Below are 15,604 nucleotides of genomic sequence, written 5' to 3'. Positions count from 1 at the left end.
CCTTCAGCAATTTTGTGTCTCATGTGTGATTAATTAATATTATTAGTTTCATTTTAGCAGATGAAAGAAGAACAATAATGAAAAACCACAGCATGAAATTAGCAGTTAATATTAGCCATGGGCTGTTTTGCTCTCAAAATAAAAAAAACTCATATCAAACACAAAATGATTTCAATCTGGTTTATTTAAAGCCTTTGTTGCTATCCCAGGATCAGGGCAGGTGATGGTGGAAAACAGGCCTGACAGGAACGGACCAGAGTTCCGGCCCTTCTTTGCTATATGCTCTTCCTCATGAAACACTCCAAATGTTGTGTTCCATTTCAGAGCAGTTCAGAGTCACAGCTTCACTTACATTTTCCCCAGACTTCCATAAATACAGCATGAGCAGTAGACAGGCCACAACATTTAATTTATCCTAAATAATGGAACTGTACTATGTCCTGTATCTGAGCATACAGAGGCGACGCTCTCACCTCCTGTAAAAAATACATCTGTAGCTGTTCTGTCAGTGCCAGTGATAACAGTGTCTCCCACAGATATGCGGATGTGACTGCACACATGGTGGGCTTTTATGTCTTAAGACCAAAAGCAAAAATCAGCATTTGTCAAACCATTGTCCCTACATATGTCTGCCGTCTTAAGACAGCTCTTTTTTATTGTTCTCTCTTCAATATTCATTCACTGTCTGTGGATTTTTGTGAGCTAACCAACCAACAAACTGTAATCCATCCTCATTCAACAGCCCAGTGGTAAACAAACGCATTACAAAGCTTTCCAGCGTTCCTGAACATAAATAGGGAGGCAATTCATTAGTGATGGATGGGGTTTTTTGTATGCTTGAAATACAAATCGCAGCTCTTGCAGTAACCAAAGGCATAAATTAGTAAAACAAATCAAGTCATCATTATTCTCTGCATCAATTAACTCTGTCTGCTGTCAATGGTGTTTTTTCTTCTGGGCTGAGTCAACATTGTGTTCAATATAAATGCAAAACAATCTGTTACAAACTTTACTGATGGTTTGGAAGAAAAAGGCTTTTGCTCCAAACCATGGAAACAGTGTGCTGCTCCGTCTCCAGAAGCTCTGAGTTTATCCTCCGTCACTTCCACTGAGCTGTGATCACATGTTTGGGGAATAAGCATGGTGAAAACACAGCTGACTGGAGTCATGGAGTTGTGTAACGTGTCTGTGTGCTCAGAAGCGTTTTAAAGGCTCTGTCAGTGCTTTCAGGAGGAAATCTGGAGAGTTTACTGTCTTCATGTTTAGTTGAACTGCTGACTCAGGCATGTGTTATTGTCAGCTGAACGTTTCGCACGGCTACACAAAAGGATTTTCAGGAACTAATCAGTGGAAAGCCTTTAATGTGAAGCAGCTGTACGAAATAGAATGTTTTGTCATGGATCAAACAAAGCTTTGTTAGCAGTGTAATCCAAAAAAGGGACAGACAACCACAGTGATCAGTAAAAATGTATTTATTTATTTATTTTAGCACATCATAAAACAGTGTCATGTCTGTCAGATGTGTCAATCATGTTCATGTTTAGTGTTTCATGTCTCGTCTTTGGTTTTCAGTGTTTTGTCTTTGTTTCATTCATCACTTTATGTTCAGTTCCAGTCGTTCACTTTTGCTCCTGTCTTGCACTTCCTGTTTTATTTCGTACACATCTGTTCCCTCTCGTTTCAGACCCTGACTTCCTCCCTTCGTGTGTTTTCCCTCTAGTGGGATTGTTAGCCCCTCCCCTGACTGGTGTCACCTGTGTTCCCCTTCCTCATGTACAAACAGTCCTGTCTCCCTTCGTCTTGTGCCAGTTCGTCTGATTCCGTCAGCGTGTTTCATGTCTTGCTTCTACCAGGTTTTTTCATGTTTGTCAGTTTTATGTTTTAAGTTTTTCTGTAAAGAGTTTTTCATAGAGATTTGTTTGTAGTTTTTTTTTTTTGTATCCTCCTTGTGAGTGATTTTTGTTAATCACTTTTTATTGTTAAAATACTTTTGTTAAAATCTTGAGTTTTGTGAGTCGTGCATTTGAGTCCTCCATTTCATATGTCAAGGAGTTTGAACAAACAGCAAGACAAAATTAAAAAACAACAACATTCAAACAAGTGGCATCATTCTGCAGGAGAGGTTAGAAGCCAACAAAGGCTTATATGAATACCTCCCAGAAAAGAACAATATACAGAGAAAAAAAAAAAAAGGAAAAAAGAATTAAAAGTACAATATAACTGAAGTAATAAACTAAAGAAAAAACAATAACAATGCAAATCACATACAAATCATCAAATCCAATGATATACAGCCTTAGATTTTTTCATGAATTCCAGTCCTTTTCAGATGCTTTTTAAACAACGATAAAGAAGATGTGGACTGAAGTTCAGGGTGTAGATTCTAAAATGAGGATGAGGCTGCACACAGCGGACACTTAGGCTCCGTTCACACAACACGTCTTCATGCACAAGTCCCATTTTTTGGGTGAAATCTGCTTTTTTTGTGTGCTCGTTCATATTCAACATTAAATGCGACTTCTATCAGTTTTGAGTCTGAACTGAACGTGACCCTGAAGCAAGGTTCGAATAGTTTTGGATTTTTCATTCTAGTTTAGTTTTATTTAGTTTGGACTTTTTTTTCTCTAATTCAGTTCGTTTTAATTTGCATTTAGAGCAGGTTTGCTAGTTTTTATTAGTTTTCTTTTTTTTCTAAATGCTTAGTTTTAGTTTAGTTTTAGTATTAATTGTAGTTTAGTCGTCTCTTTTCTCTTCTTCGCCACCGTATTCAAATAAATCCCAGACAGGACTCTGCTGCTTTCTCCCAACCTTAGTCTCCATGTTGTAAAGTAGAGTTAGGATGAGAAGACGACTCTAAACGACAAGTGACGAGAAGTGTCGGACTGTGAAGTACCCTATGGTGCCGCTAGCTAAAATTGCTAGAGCGAAATAAATCGCTTTCGTATCAATCTGACTTTGACAAAGATGAAAACGAAAGGAATTTTATCCATAATTTTTATCCGTTTTTGTTAGTTTTATATGCACACAATACAGTTTGTTAGTTATCTTTTCTTTTCTTTTAATTAAAGATTTCATTTATTTCAGTTAACAAAAATGTTTTTAAAATTGTAGTTTTCATCATTTCGTTAGTTTTCGTTAGCGATAATAACCTTGCCCTGAAGTGACCCACATGCACTAAAGAGGTCCTGATGGAATACGTGACCACGCAGACACACACTGTGTTTACAGAAGGTACACTCCTGGGACGCACAACTGGGACGTTTGTCGCATTTCAATGTGGTAAAGGTCGGATAAATGCGACCTGGCCGTTCAGACTGAAGTCGCATTGGAAAATATCAGATCCGTGTCAGATTTAGGACCACATATGAAAGTGTATGAAAGTGGTCTGGGTCAGATTTAGGACCACATATGAAAGTGGTCTGGGTCAGATTTAGGACCACATATGAAAGTGGTCTGGGTCAGATTTAGGACCACATATGAAAGTGGTCTGGGTCAGATTTAGGACCACATATGAAAGTGTATGAAAGTGGTCTGAGTCAGATTTAGGACCACATATGAAAGTGGTCTGGGTCAGATTTAGGACCACATATGAAAGTGGTCTGGGTCAGATTTAGGACCACATATGAAAGTGTATGAAAGTGGTCTGGGTCAGATTTAGGACCACATATGAAAGTGGTCTGGGTCAGATTTAGGACCACATATGAAAGTGTATGAAAGTGGTCTGAGTCAGATTTAGGACCACATATGAAAGTGGTCTGGGTCAGATTTAGGACCACATATGAAAGTGGTCTGGGTCAGATTTAGGACCACATATGAAAGTGTATGAAAGTGGTCTGGGTCAGATTTAGGACCACATATGAAAGTGGTCTGGGTCAGATTTAGGACCACATATGAAAGTGGTCTGGGTCAGATTTAGGACCACATATGAAAGTGTATGAAAGTGGTCTGGGTCAGATTTAGGACCACATATGAAAGTGGTCTGGGTCAGATTTAGGACCACATATGAAAGTGGTCTGGGTCAGATTTAGGACCACATATGAAAGTGGTCTGGGTCAGATTTAGGACCACATATGAAAGTGTATGAAAGTGGTCTGGGTCAGATTTAGGACCACATATGAAAGTGGTCTGGGTCAGATTTAGGACCACATATGAAAGTGTATGAAAGTGGTCTGGGTCAGATTTAGGACCACATATGAAAGTGGTCTGGGTCAGATTTAGGACCACATATGAAAGTGGTCTGGGTCAGATTTAGGACCACATATGAAAGTGTATGAAAGTGGTCTGGGTCAGATTTAGGACCACATATGAAAGTGGTCTGGGTCAGATTTAGGACCACATATGAAAGTGGTCTGGGTCAGATTTAGGACCACATATGAAAGTGTATGAAAGTGGTCTGGGTCAGATTTAGGACCATATATGAAAGTGGTCTGGGTCAGATTTAGGACCACATATGAAAGTGGTCTGGGTCAGATTTAGGACCACATATGAAAGTGGTCTGGGTCAGATTTAGGACCACATATGAAAGTGGTCTGGGTCAGATTTAGGACCACATATGAAAGTGGTCTGGGTCAGATTTAGGACCACATATGAAAGTGTATGAAAGTGGTCTGGGTCAGATTTAGGACCACATATGAAAGTGGTCTGGGTCAGATTTAGGACCACATATGAAAGTGGTCTGGGTCAGATTTAGGACCACATATGAAAGTGTATGAAAGTGGTCTGGGTCAGATTTAGGACCACATATGAAAGTGGTCTGGGTCAGATTTAGGACCACATATGAAAGTGGTCTGGGTCAGATTTGAAAACAATCCTCTTAGTGCTGTTCAGAGTGTCTTTACCAGATGGGATGCAGGTCACATATGGGCCACATTTACCTGCAGTCTGAACGGAGCCGTAGACCACCAACCAGGCTGAAGTTAACCAGATCATAACGAAGCAGAACTCACAATTACACAATTAAAAACTCTAATGGTATGAAAAACCCAGATCCAGTGGGTGTGGTTTCTTTCCAGTAGGGATGGAACCATATGAAAATTTCATCTCACAGTTATTGTGACCAAAATTATCACTGTTAACATTATTATCGCAGTATTATTGAAATTGTGCTCAAAATGTTCAAAAATACTGATACACACACTGAATGAATTTAATTAAGTTGTATTTTGAAAAAACAACAACAACAACAACAAAAGAAACAAATAAAATAACAGGCACAATGCACTTTCAAATATTAACCCTTAGTGGTCTGAGTCTATTTTGTCCGTTTTTCAGACCTTTTGATTTGGCCTTTATATACTATAGAAACAAATGTTTACTATACCCATGTTTGGGATCTGTTTTTTCAACACAACTTCATCTATATCAACTGCCTATTATTTTTTTTTTCCGCTTTAACCTACTGTAAAAACAAAAGGCCAGAAAACACAAAAAATATATAAAATCCGATTTGAAAAATGGATATAATTTATTGCATAAATAACACACAGATGCTTAACGAACCTTTTCACACACTTTAAAAGTGAATATTGGTTCCAAATATTCTGTATAAACAATTAGAATTGTAATAAATTAAAACTATACTCAAATATTTGACATAAAAGCAGATCTTTACATAGGGTTTTTTCCGGACAAGTGTGGTAATCAAACACAGTTATCATGAGAATTAGAATTTAAACGGTAATACTAACCATCTGCAATTTTATCATTTATCATTATACTTGTAATCATTACATCCCTACTTTCCAGTAATTCAGTTTTTCTTTCTTTTTTTTTTTTTTTTTTTTTTTTTAGTGTTAAATCACATGAAAATTAGAATAATTGTGTTTTCTTTTCATTAGAATGAGCCACTCATATGTAGAGGTTGAGTCATGACTGTTGACGGTCTGTCACTGCCACGTTTCTACTCTACAGAGTGGACTTTGTCTTTGTTAGTTCCAGAGCATATATAGTGCATTTTTATTTTTATATTTCTATTCATCTGCATCTGCAGACCGCTATGGAGACTAAAGAGTAGGAGGTACGCAGGTGAAACTTTAATACATAGTAATATGACAGTGACATGTGCAGAAAAAAATGCAACCTGTCACCCACAGTGGGGTGCTGGAAGAAACACGAAATGGACCACCTGATGTTGAATAATAGAAACCCTGTATTACACATAGGATTCATGGCTTTCTGTGGTCAGTTTATCAAGATAGAGCCAACTTGAGAATTCACTCTGTTTTCTAAGATTTCCTGCTCGTTTGGTCTGGTGATACAACATGAAAATACAGGAAATCTGTGCACAGCCTGAAAAGACTCAAAAAACAGAACTGAATGGGTTAAAGGTTAAAGTCGGTATTTAGTTTGACCCTTGACCCCATGACAAGAAGCAGTAAACTACTACAGTGCAGTATGAACAGCAGTAAAAACAGAAGTGTAAACAAAGTGGTCAGATTTAGTGTCACCTTCCTTTTACACTTAACACGTCTTTAATCCTTTTGTTCAGACAATAGGATATTTTTGTCTTTCACTTTCTGATTCTTCCCCCTCGGCCAACTTCGGGCTGAAGGGGTAGTGGAATTGTTTTGTTGTCCGTCCATCTGTCCGTCTGTCCGTCCATTCAATGACATAATCACATTATCTGTAGAATACATTGACGTATCTGCACCACATTTATACTGTGGATGCATGTTGTCATGGAGCAGAAGAACGTTGAAAATAGGTGACCTTGACCTACTTTTTCAAGGTCAAATGTCCTTGTGCAGTTCTGCTATCTGAGTACTTTCAACTCTAAACATGTATGTACTAAGTTTAACACAAAGACAATCTAATCTAAATTATAGCGCAGGAACTTTCAGCAGAATCTTACACTAGATTTGGCCGAAGTGTGCATCATGTTCTTTGATTCCAGGTTTCATTCAACACATACCAGATGTTTCTAACAGTTTTTAGCTTACCGGCCGACAGGCTGTACGCTACTGTCATCAGGTGTCGTCGGTCGTCGGTTACAAAACTTTCAATCGTCTTCTTCTCCGATACTACGATTCCAGTTGACTTCAAACTTGGTCTACAGCTTCTGTATGATGATGTCAACAAAAGTTAGTGAAATTATTTGGATCCGGATCTGATTCTGGATTCAGTGCCACTTTGACAAATGTTCCCATCATAACAGATAGGAAGTGGATTGATCCAATAAATCAGTATCAATGATGTCAAGTGTGAATTTGAATTTTTTACAGATCTGATTGGAATATGATCAAAACATGGACTATTTCTGTAATAGAATAAATACACAGAACTGGAGGAGAATAAATGGATCTGGATACATTTCCCAAAGCTTTGAATTTGGCCGCTAAGCTCCAGGGCCATTGGTCCGATTTTTGCTGCTCCCTGTCATGGGGTCAGGGGTCAAACTAAACACTGACTTTAACCTTTGAACCAGGGCTGTCAAACTCATGTTAGTTCAGTTCCACATTCAGTCCAATATGATCTGAAGCGGGCCGGACCAGTGAAAGGACAACAGTGAAAAAAGTAAAATTACATTATGATAATGTTTACATCTACATCATTTCCTTAAAAATCTGAATAACTTGAACCTGAAATGTCTTAAGAAAAACAAGTGCAATTTTAACAGTTTTCTGCCTCAGTTCATCAGTTTATCATTTACACATGCACATTACAACTTACATTACAACTACAAATACACAAAACATTTAATAACAGGCAGAATGTGAGTAAAATTGCATTTACTTCTCTTAAGACATTTATTATTTACATTATAAAATAGTTTCTTAATATAAACATTTTCATGTAATTTTCCTTTTATTTTATACTTAAACAAAGGTACAATCTGCAGTTTTTATTATTTATAGGTTATCATGATACTATTTTACTGGTCTGACCCAGTTGAGATTTATTTGTTCTGTGTGTGGAACCTGAATTAAAATGATTTTTACACCACTGATTGTTAATATTTTCAGTGTAATTCATCCTATGGGCTGGATTGGACCCTTTGGCGGGCCGGATGTGGCCCCCGGGCCGAATGATTGACACCTGTGCCTTAACCCCACCAGTTCTGTTTTTTGAGTCTTTTAAGGCTGTGCACAGATTTCCTGTATTTTCATGTTGTTTCTGAAGAAAAGAGACTGAGAAATAAATACGCATGTTCATTTCAACGCTGCAAAAACAACTGATCTGAAGGCAGACAGAACCGTTTGGACGGTAGTGTGTGTGATTCTGGATGAATCAGTCTGTGAACTGTGTGATTTTATGTCACATTTAGTTCCACTTAGAGCACGACTAGGGATGGAACCATATGAACATTTCACATCACAGTTACTGTGACCAAAACTATCACAGTTCTCATTATTATCACAGTATTGTTGAAATTGTGCTCAAAATGTTCAAAAAGTACTGATACACACACTGAAAGAATTTAACCAAATTAAATTTAAAAAAAACAACAACAAAAACACAAATATAATAACAGTCCCACTGTCCCTTCTGTGTCAGAAACATTCCAATATTAACCCTTAGTGGTCTGAGTCTATTTTGTCCGTTTTTCAGTCGTTTTGATTTGGCCTTTATATACTATAGAAACAAATGTTTACTATACACATATTTGGGATCTGTTTTTTCAGCACAACTTCATCTATATCATCTGCTTATTACTTTTTTCACTTTAACCTACTATAAAAACATAAAAGGACAGAAAACACACACAAGCTAACAGTAGCTGTCTATTGTCCTAATGCAGTTTATCTGTTGCATGGACAGGAGTTTGACAGCCCTGACTTCAACACTCCAACACCTGAGCGTCGTTTGTTTCATTCCGTATTGATCTGAAGTCTCCCCCCTCCTGTTCCCCCTCCTCCTCCCCTCCTGTCCCCCCTCCTCTCAACCCCTCCTGCCCCCCCACCCCCCCCACCCCCCCCAGGTGGATGGGAAGGTGGTCGATGGCGGCCTGCTAGGAGATGCCAACGGGGTGGAACCAGCCCCAGGCAGAGTGAAGGATTCTGGGAAGTGGCAGAAGCCGCGGTTCTCTCGGAAAGCCCTGATGAAGTGCTGCCTGGTCAAATGGATCATCGCCAGCACACAGCCCCAGGACAAAGGTGAGATGGGAGGAGGTGAAGGGATTGGGGGGGGGGGCTCCACGATGCCGGAGCGTCAGGTGAATGTGTTTGAACAGTGTTTGAAGTGAGCGCTTCCTGAGGTCCCTGTGGACCCCAGACCACTGTCAGGTACCGAGAAATCATTTGGCGTCTTTCTGTCTTTCCTCCAGCGTCTGTCCAACTTTCATCTTTAACCCTTTCATGCACAGTGGTCACTCCAGTGGTCACTCCAGTGGTCAGTTCTTCTCCAGCTGTTCTCTTGTATATTCGTGGCTTTAGTTGTTTCAGTTCCATATCAGCCGACACAGTGGACACTTCTGCACCATCCCAAACACTGCAGTTCAGACCGTTACTGTAGCTTTGCTGTTCTAGATAAACCGGATCTGCAGTTCAATGTTTTAGTGTAAATCTACTAAAAATAAATCTTTTTTTTTTTTTTTTTTTTTGCATATTATCTCCATGATGAAGTGAGTATTAACTAGTATTAGAGTATGTTAAAATGTGAGAAAACATCAGATTAGCTACATGAAAAATGTTTTTATATCATAGTTTTCACACAGTATATAACTTTATGATTATTATTGCTATTTTTTGTTACTTTAGCCACTTTAACAAACTCGTTTATATTGTTTATATATTTTATCTCTTTCTTTTTCTATTGTGTTGACACAGACTGTCTTACACTGCTGTACACACTTCAGTTTCCACCTTGGTCGATCAATAAAGTATATCTTATCTTATCTTATCTTATCACTTTCTGATGATGGGTTTTAAATACATGTTCCTTTCCTTCAAAAATTAAACGCATGATGACCAGCTGAGTGGACATTTTTGTAACTCCATGAAAAAAACACGTTCATTAAAAAAAAAAAACATTAATTGCTTTGTTTTTTTCATGCCTAAAGAGGAATAAAATCACTCAAGAAAAAATATTGACTAAGGTTGTCATAATTCCTGCATGAAAGGGTTAAATTGCTGTCCACAGACCTGCGGTACTCTGACTACCCCTGCACACCTTTACACAAAGGCTCTGATGGAGGACCACAAACTCACAGGATCCAGTGTCCTCTGGAATGAGCCTCAGTCCTGGTCTGTTGAGGTCTCACTGCTCCCCCTTGTGGTCTGGCTATGATGGTGCACATTTAATCTGTTCAGCATAATAACATAGAGCTGAAGTTTAATCCTCTTTCAGCCCTGTTGCAACGTGTTACGTAAAAACAGAGGATTATATAATAATAAATAAATGCTCATCTCAAATTTGCACTCCATTATATAAGAATACATTTTGGAATAATCGGCTGCATTTGATAATACACAGCTAGAAGAGAATATGTAAAAAAAAAAAAAAAAAAGGACATTTTTCCTTATGTTGTTATTATTATTATTATTATTATTATTATTATTATTATTATTATTATTATATCATGCAGGAGATGTCTTTTTTTTTTTAAATGTAATATACAGTTGGAAAAAATAACTTCATTCATATAGCACATTTCAAAACCAGGTACAATATGCTCATAGTAAATTAAAAAAAATCCAGAACTTAATATAAAAACAGATAAAATAATTCTCATAATTACAACACATACTAGCTAATTTTAAGAAGATATTTAACCAAAACAGACGTCATCGTCTACACTCGTTTTAATGATTCAGATCATTTATACTTGTCAAATATAAAAAACAGCAGCAAGATCAGCCTTTGGTTGTTTTTAACTCACAAATGTGGCTAAATTCAGGCATGTTGTGTCCAAAGCTGTTAAAGTACTGTCCCCTGCACAACGGTTTATTTGAAATTATTTTAAGTAGTAGTAGTAATGACAGAACATTTCTCTTTTACATTAAACAGTACCATTAGCATTAACATTACCCTTAAAGATTTCTGGCCCAAAGTTAAAGACAAGGGGAAAAAAAATCTCTGCCAGTATTTTGTTGGACTGCCTTTAGCTTTGACGACAGGGGTCACAGTGGACGTCCCCACATTTACTTCTGTCTGTAGTTGCAGTAACTTTTCACTCAGACCTTGTGTTGACGATGGAAGCTCAGACCAGTGTGTCCAGTCTCCTCCATCACATCCCACAGGTTCAGGTCTGAACCCTGTGGTGAAAACGGTCTCTCATGGTCCTGAACCAGCTTTCAAAGACCTGATGAGTCTGATGAATTCTGCTACCATCCAGTCTGGGTGTAAACTACTGCACATTTATCAAACAGTCAGAAATGAGAACTACTCACTGCATCAGTTATGGTTCAAGAACTCGTTACAGCTAGAACTTATTAATGTTCCATCCATCCAGTTTCTGAACCACTTTACCTTCATGATGGACGGGTGAGAAATCTAATTAACTAGTCAAATGAAAATAACATCTACTTTAGCTTTAGCACATTTATCTTACAAATGTGTCCAAATTCAATATCATAACAAATAATTTCATTAGATGGCATCTGCTTCTGTTTTTTTATAATCTGTGTCATTATGCACCATTTATGCACTCTGTAGAATTTCCCTGATTTTTGTAGTGCATCACTACATTCTGCTTTAGTTATGAAATATTTTAGTATTATTTTTTAGATTTAACAATGAGATTATTTAGTCATTTTTCTATTTTACATTTTAAAAAATAAAATTAAAAAAGCTAAATTTGAACTTTCCAAATATTAAATCACATCCGTTAGTCTAAATACAGTGTATTACTATTTTAGCAGAGTTGACTACTGCAACAGTCTGTGCGTTTCCATGACAACTGTTCTTCCTGGTTTAATGTGATTAAAGGTTCAATCCTATTTCAGATGTCCATGTAAACACCTTATTCCAGTTGAAAAAGAAAAGTTCAGATTAAATTTAAACCTGGTTTAATCCTCTTTTAATTTTGGTCTAAATTCTTCCTGGACATGTAAAGCCTTTATTCCGTTTGGACTTTATTCCTTCCATTCTGCACATGCTCAGTGTCTTGTCCTGTGGCGATGACGCACACGTTCTGCGCCGGTGGAAGAATCTGCACTGCAGTCTAGTCTTCCCAAAGCGTTCCAGTGGAATATTCTGATGGGATCTACCAGCCTGGAAAACCCTGAAGGAACAGTTCAACACTGGCTTTGGATTCATTCATTTGTCCTGAACTAATGAGTTCCACAAGTGGGACAAACAGTTTGAACTGCAGCCCTAACGTTAGCTTAGCTTAGCCTAGCTTAGCATAATGGCTTCATTCCTCTGCTCAGACGTAGCCAGGCTTTTAGAGGTGATTTGTAGTATTTTAGGAGTGATTTTGGTCAGTTCAGTTCTCCTAATCATTCCTTTAGTCCGCTGGGGTCAATATGATTACACACTGAGGCTCAGATCATGGTCATGTGACTTACTGCAGGAAGACAATCTGGAAAATAAAAACTAATGCAAAGCTACAACCCTAAAGCAAAGCTAATTTAGCGCATGCATCCCTTCAACAAAAAGATTTTCCAACTTCCGTCAACACAACAGTCCACAGATTGTATGAGTGCAGTAAGTCGCAGATCTGAAGAAATAATTAGAGAGAATCGGATTTGACAAAATCACTGACAAAAGACGACAAATCACCTTTAAAAAACTGGCTACGTGTGACCATGGAAATGCAGCGACTATGCTAAGCTAAGCTAACAGAGGGGTTAGGCTAAGCTAACAGAAGGGCTAAGCTAAGCTAACAGAAGGGTTAGGCTAAGCTAACAGAAGGGCTAAGCTAAGCTAACAGAAGGCCTGCCAGAACCCTTCTGCTCACTGATCTACCTCATTAATACCTCATGTAAACCTTTATTCAGGTTTAACATTTCCATGGAAACAGCAGAGAAAATACTTTAGTTCCGGATTAATTTCTTCTGGAAAAATAAATTGTATTTAAAAACATCATGTAACCGTACCCAGTGCTGCTCCAAAGACCATTCAGAATGTTGGCTTTCTTCCCCTTACACACTTCCTGTGGGTGTTTGTGTGATGCTTAGAGGCTTCGGTCCAAAAGGTCAGACCACATCACCCTAATCCTGAAGGACTGATGTGGAGCTGCTGCCTTGAATTTACATTGGTTAGCATCATACCTTTGTTTGCAGCCGGTTTACTTTGTTCCACATTAATACAAATGTTTTTTTTTTTTATTTTAATTATACTCACATATGAAGTTAGTATATATTTTTAATGTGCTCTGACCTTTCAGCTGATTTCATTACATGAGTAGCCCTGTCACGTCTTCCCTTCCTCCTTGTGTTCCTCCATCGCCTCCTCATGACCTTCCATTCCTCTGGGTCTACTTGTTTTCCTCATCACCCTCACTCATTGGTCACATTGATCCCTCTAACACACAGGTGTCAAACATGCGGCCCAGGGGCCAAAACCGGCCCGCCAAAACTTACAATCCGGCCCGCAGGATGAATGTGCAAAGTTCAAAAATTACCCTGAAGATATTAACAGTCAAAGGCATCAAACTCAAAAATAATAGCATAATAACCTAGAAATAATTACTCCAAATTTTCTACTTGGTTTAATGTAAGAAAAATAATATGATATTATGCCTTTAAATAATGGCAACACCAATTTTTTCTCTTTGATTTATTGCAAAGAACATTAAATTCTGATATCCTTTAACGATAAAATGTCAATAACCTGAACAAATATGAACAACCTAGAATGTCTAAAGAAAAATAAGTGTAATTTTAAAAATATTCTGCCTGTATTGTGCCTTGGTACATCTGATCTGTAATGCACATGTAGAAATCATAAGTTGAGGCAGAATATTGATAAAATTGTGCTTATTTTTCTTCAGAAATTTCAGTTTGTTTGTTGTTTTTTTTTAGATTATTCACATTTTTTGTTTTGGATAGTTTGTAAAATGTAAGCGTTTCATAATTTAATGTTATTTTTTGCACTGAAAATTTTGGAGTTGTCGTTATTTGTAGGCTATTATGCTATTATTTGACTGGTTCCGGTCCACTGGAGGTCAAACTGGGCTGAACGTGGCCCCTGAAAGAAAATGAGTCTGACAGCCCTGCTCTAACATATACCACTCACCTCTAGTGTGACGTTTGTCTGTGGGTCAAAATACCTGCTAAAGTTCAACTGATAAGATAGAAAATGCTAAATAAGGGACATAACGACCTGTGTCTCTTGTTAGTCATGTTAATCATTTTAACAGTCATATGGTGAATTGCTTTAGATGTTGTCACCACCAAGGCTCTAATAGTTTTGGATTTTTCATTCTAGTTTAGTTTTATTTAGTTTTGACTTTTTTTCCTCTAATTTAGTTCATTTTAATTAGTTTTTAGAGCAGGTTTGATAGTTTTTATTAGTTTTCGTTATTTTCTAAATGCATAGTTACCTCCGCCAAGGAGGTTATGTTTTTGCCAGGGTTTGTTTGTTTGTTTGTTTGTTTGTCTGTTTGTTTGTTTGTCTGTCCGTTAGTGTGCAACATAACTCAAAAAGTTATGGACAGATTTTGATGAAATTTTCAGGGTGTGTTGGAAATGGGATAAGGAAGAAATGATTAAATTTTGGCGGTGATCGGGGGTGGGGGGGCCCACGGGGGGGCCCACGGGGGAGCCACTGATCAGCCTTGGCGGAGGTCTGCGCTCTCCGAGTGCTTCTAGTTTTAGTTTTTTTTTATATCTTTTATCTTCTTCACTGTTGTATTCAAATAAATCCTGTACAGGACTCTGCTGCTTTCTCCCAACTTTAGTCTCCATGTTTCCAGGCAGCGTGGGGACGAAAAGCTGACTCTTTACAACACAGGTGTCAAACATGCGGCCCGGGGGCCAAAACCGGCCCGCCAAAGGTTCCAATCCGGCCCATGGGATGAATTTGCAAAATGCAAGTTCAGGCATCAAACTCAAAAATAATATCATAATAACCTATAAATAATGACAACACCATTTTTTTCTCTTTGATTTAGTGCAAAAAACATTAAATTATGAAAATTTTTACATTAACAAACTATCCTTTAACAATAAAACGTGAATAACCTGAACAAATATGAACAACCTGAAATGTCTAAGGAAATTAAGTGCCATTTTAACAATATTCTGCCTGTTACTAAATGTTTTGTGCCTTTGTAGATCTCATATGTAATGCATATGTAGAAATGATAAGTCGAGGTATAATATTGATAAAATTGTACTTATATTTCTTAACAAATTTCACTTTTTTCAGGTTATTCACATCCTTTTTGTTTGGATAGTTTGTAAATGTAAATACTGGCATAACTGAATGTTATTTTTTGCAGTAAAACAATTTGGAGTTGTCATTATTCATTGCCTATCATGCTATTATTTTACTGGTCTGGTCCACTTCAGATTAAATTGGACTGAATGTGGCCCCTGGAAGAAAATGAGTTTGACAGCCCTGCTATACAACAAGTGACGAGAAGTGGTGGACCGTTAAATATCATATGGTGCCAGCAGCTAAAACTGGTTGAGGGAAATAAATCGATCTGACATTGACAAATACAAAAACGAAGGGAATTTTATCCAGAATTTTTATACGTTTTAGTTAGTTCTATAAG

General features: G+C 37.6%; 1 protein-coding gene across 2 annotated transcripts in view; it reads left to right on the top strand.

Annotated features, from left to right (window-relative positions):
• The window catches only part of kcnip3a (Kv channel interacting protein 3a, calsenilin), a 163,568-nt gene that overhangs the window by 52,167 nt on the left and 95,797 nt on the right, over positions 1-15,604 (top strand). For both annotated transcript variants that reach the window (XM_030143340.1, XM_030143339.1), the window contains exon 2: positions 8,915-9,092. In XM_030143340.1, coding sequence (XP_029999200.1) covers positions 8,915-9,092 — 178 coding nt within the window. The remainder of the gene's footprint in view (positions 1-8,914; positions 9,093-15,604) is intronic.

This window comes from Sphaeramia orbicularis, chromosome 9 (genome assembly GCF_902148855.1).
Source record: "Sphaeramia orbicularis chromosome 9, fSphaOr1.1, whole genome shotgun sequence".
NCBI classification, from domain to species: Eukaryota; Metazoa; Chordata; class Actinopteri; order Kurtiformes; family Apogonidae; genus Sphaeramia; species Sphaeramia orbicularis.
This window is presented reverse-complemented; position numbering and strand designations above follow the sequence as displayed.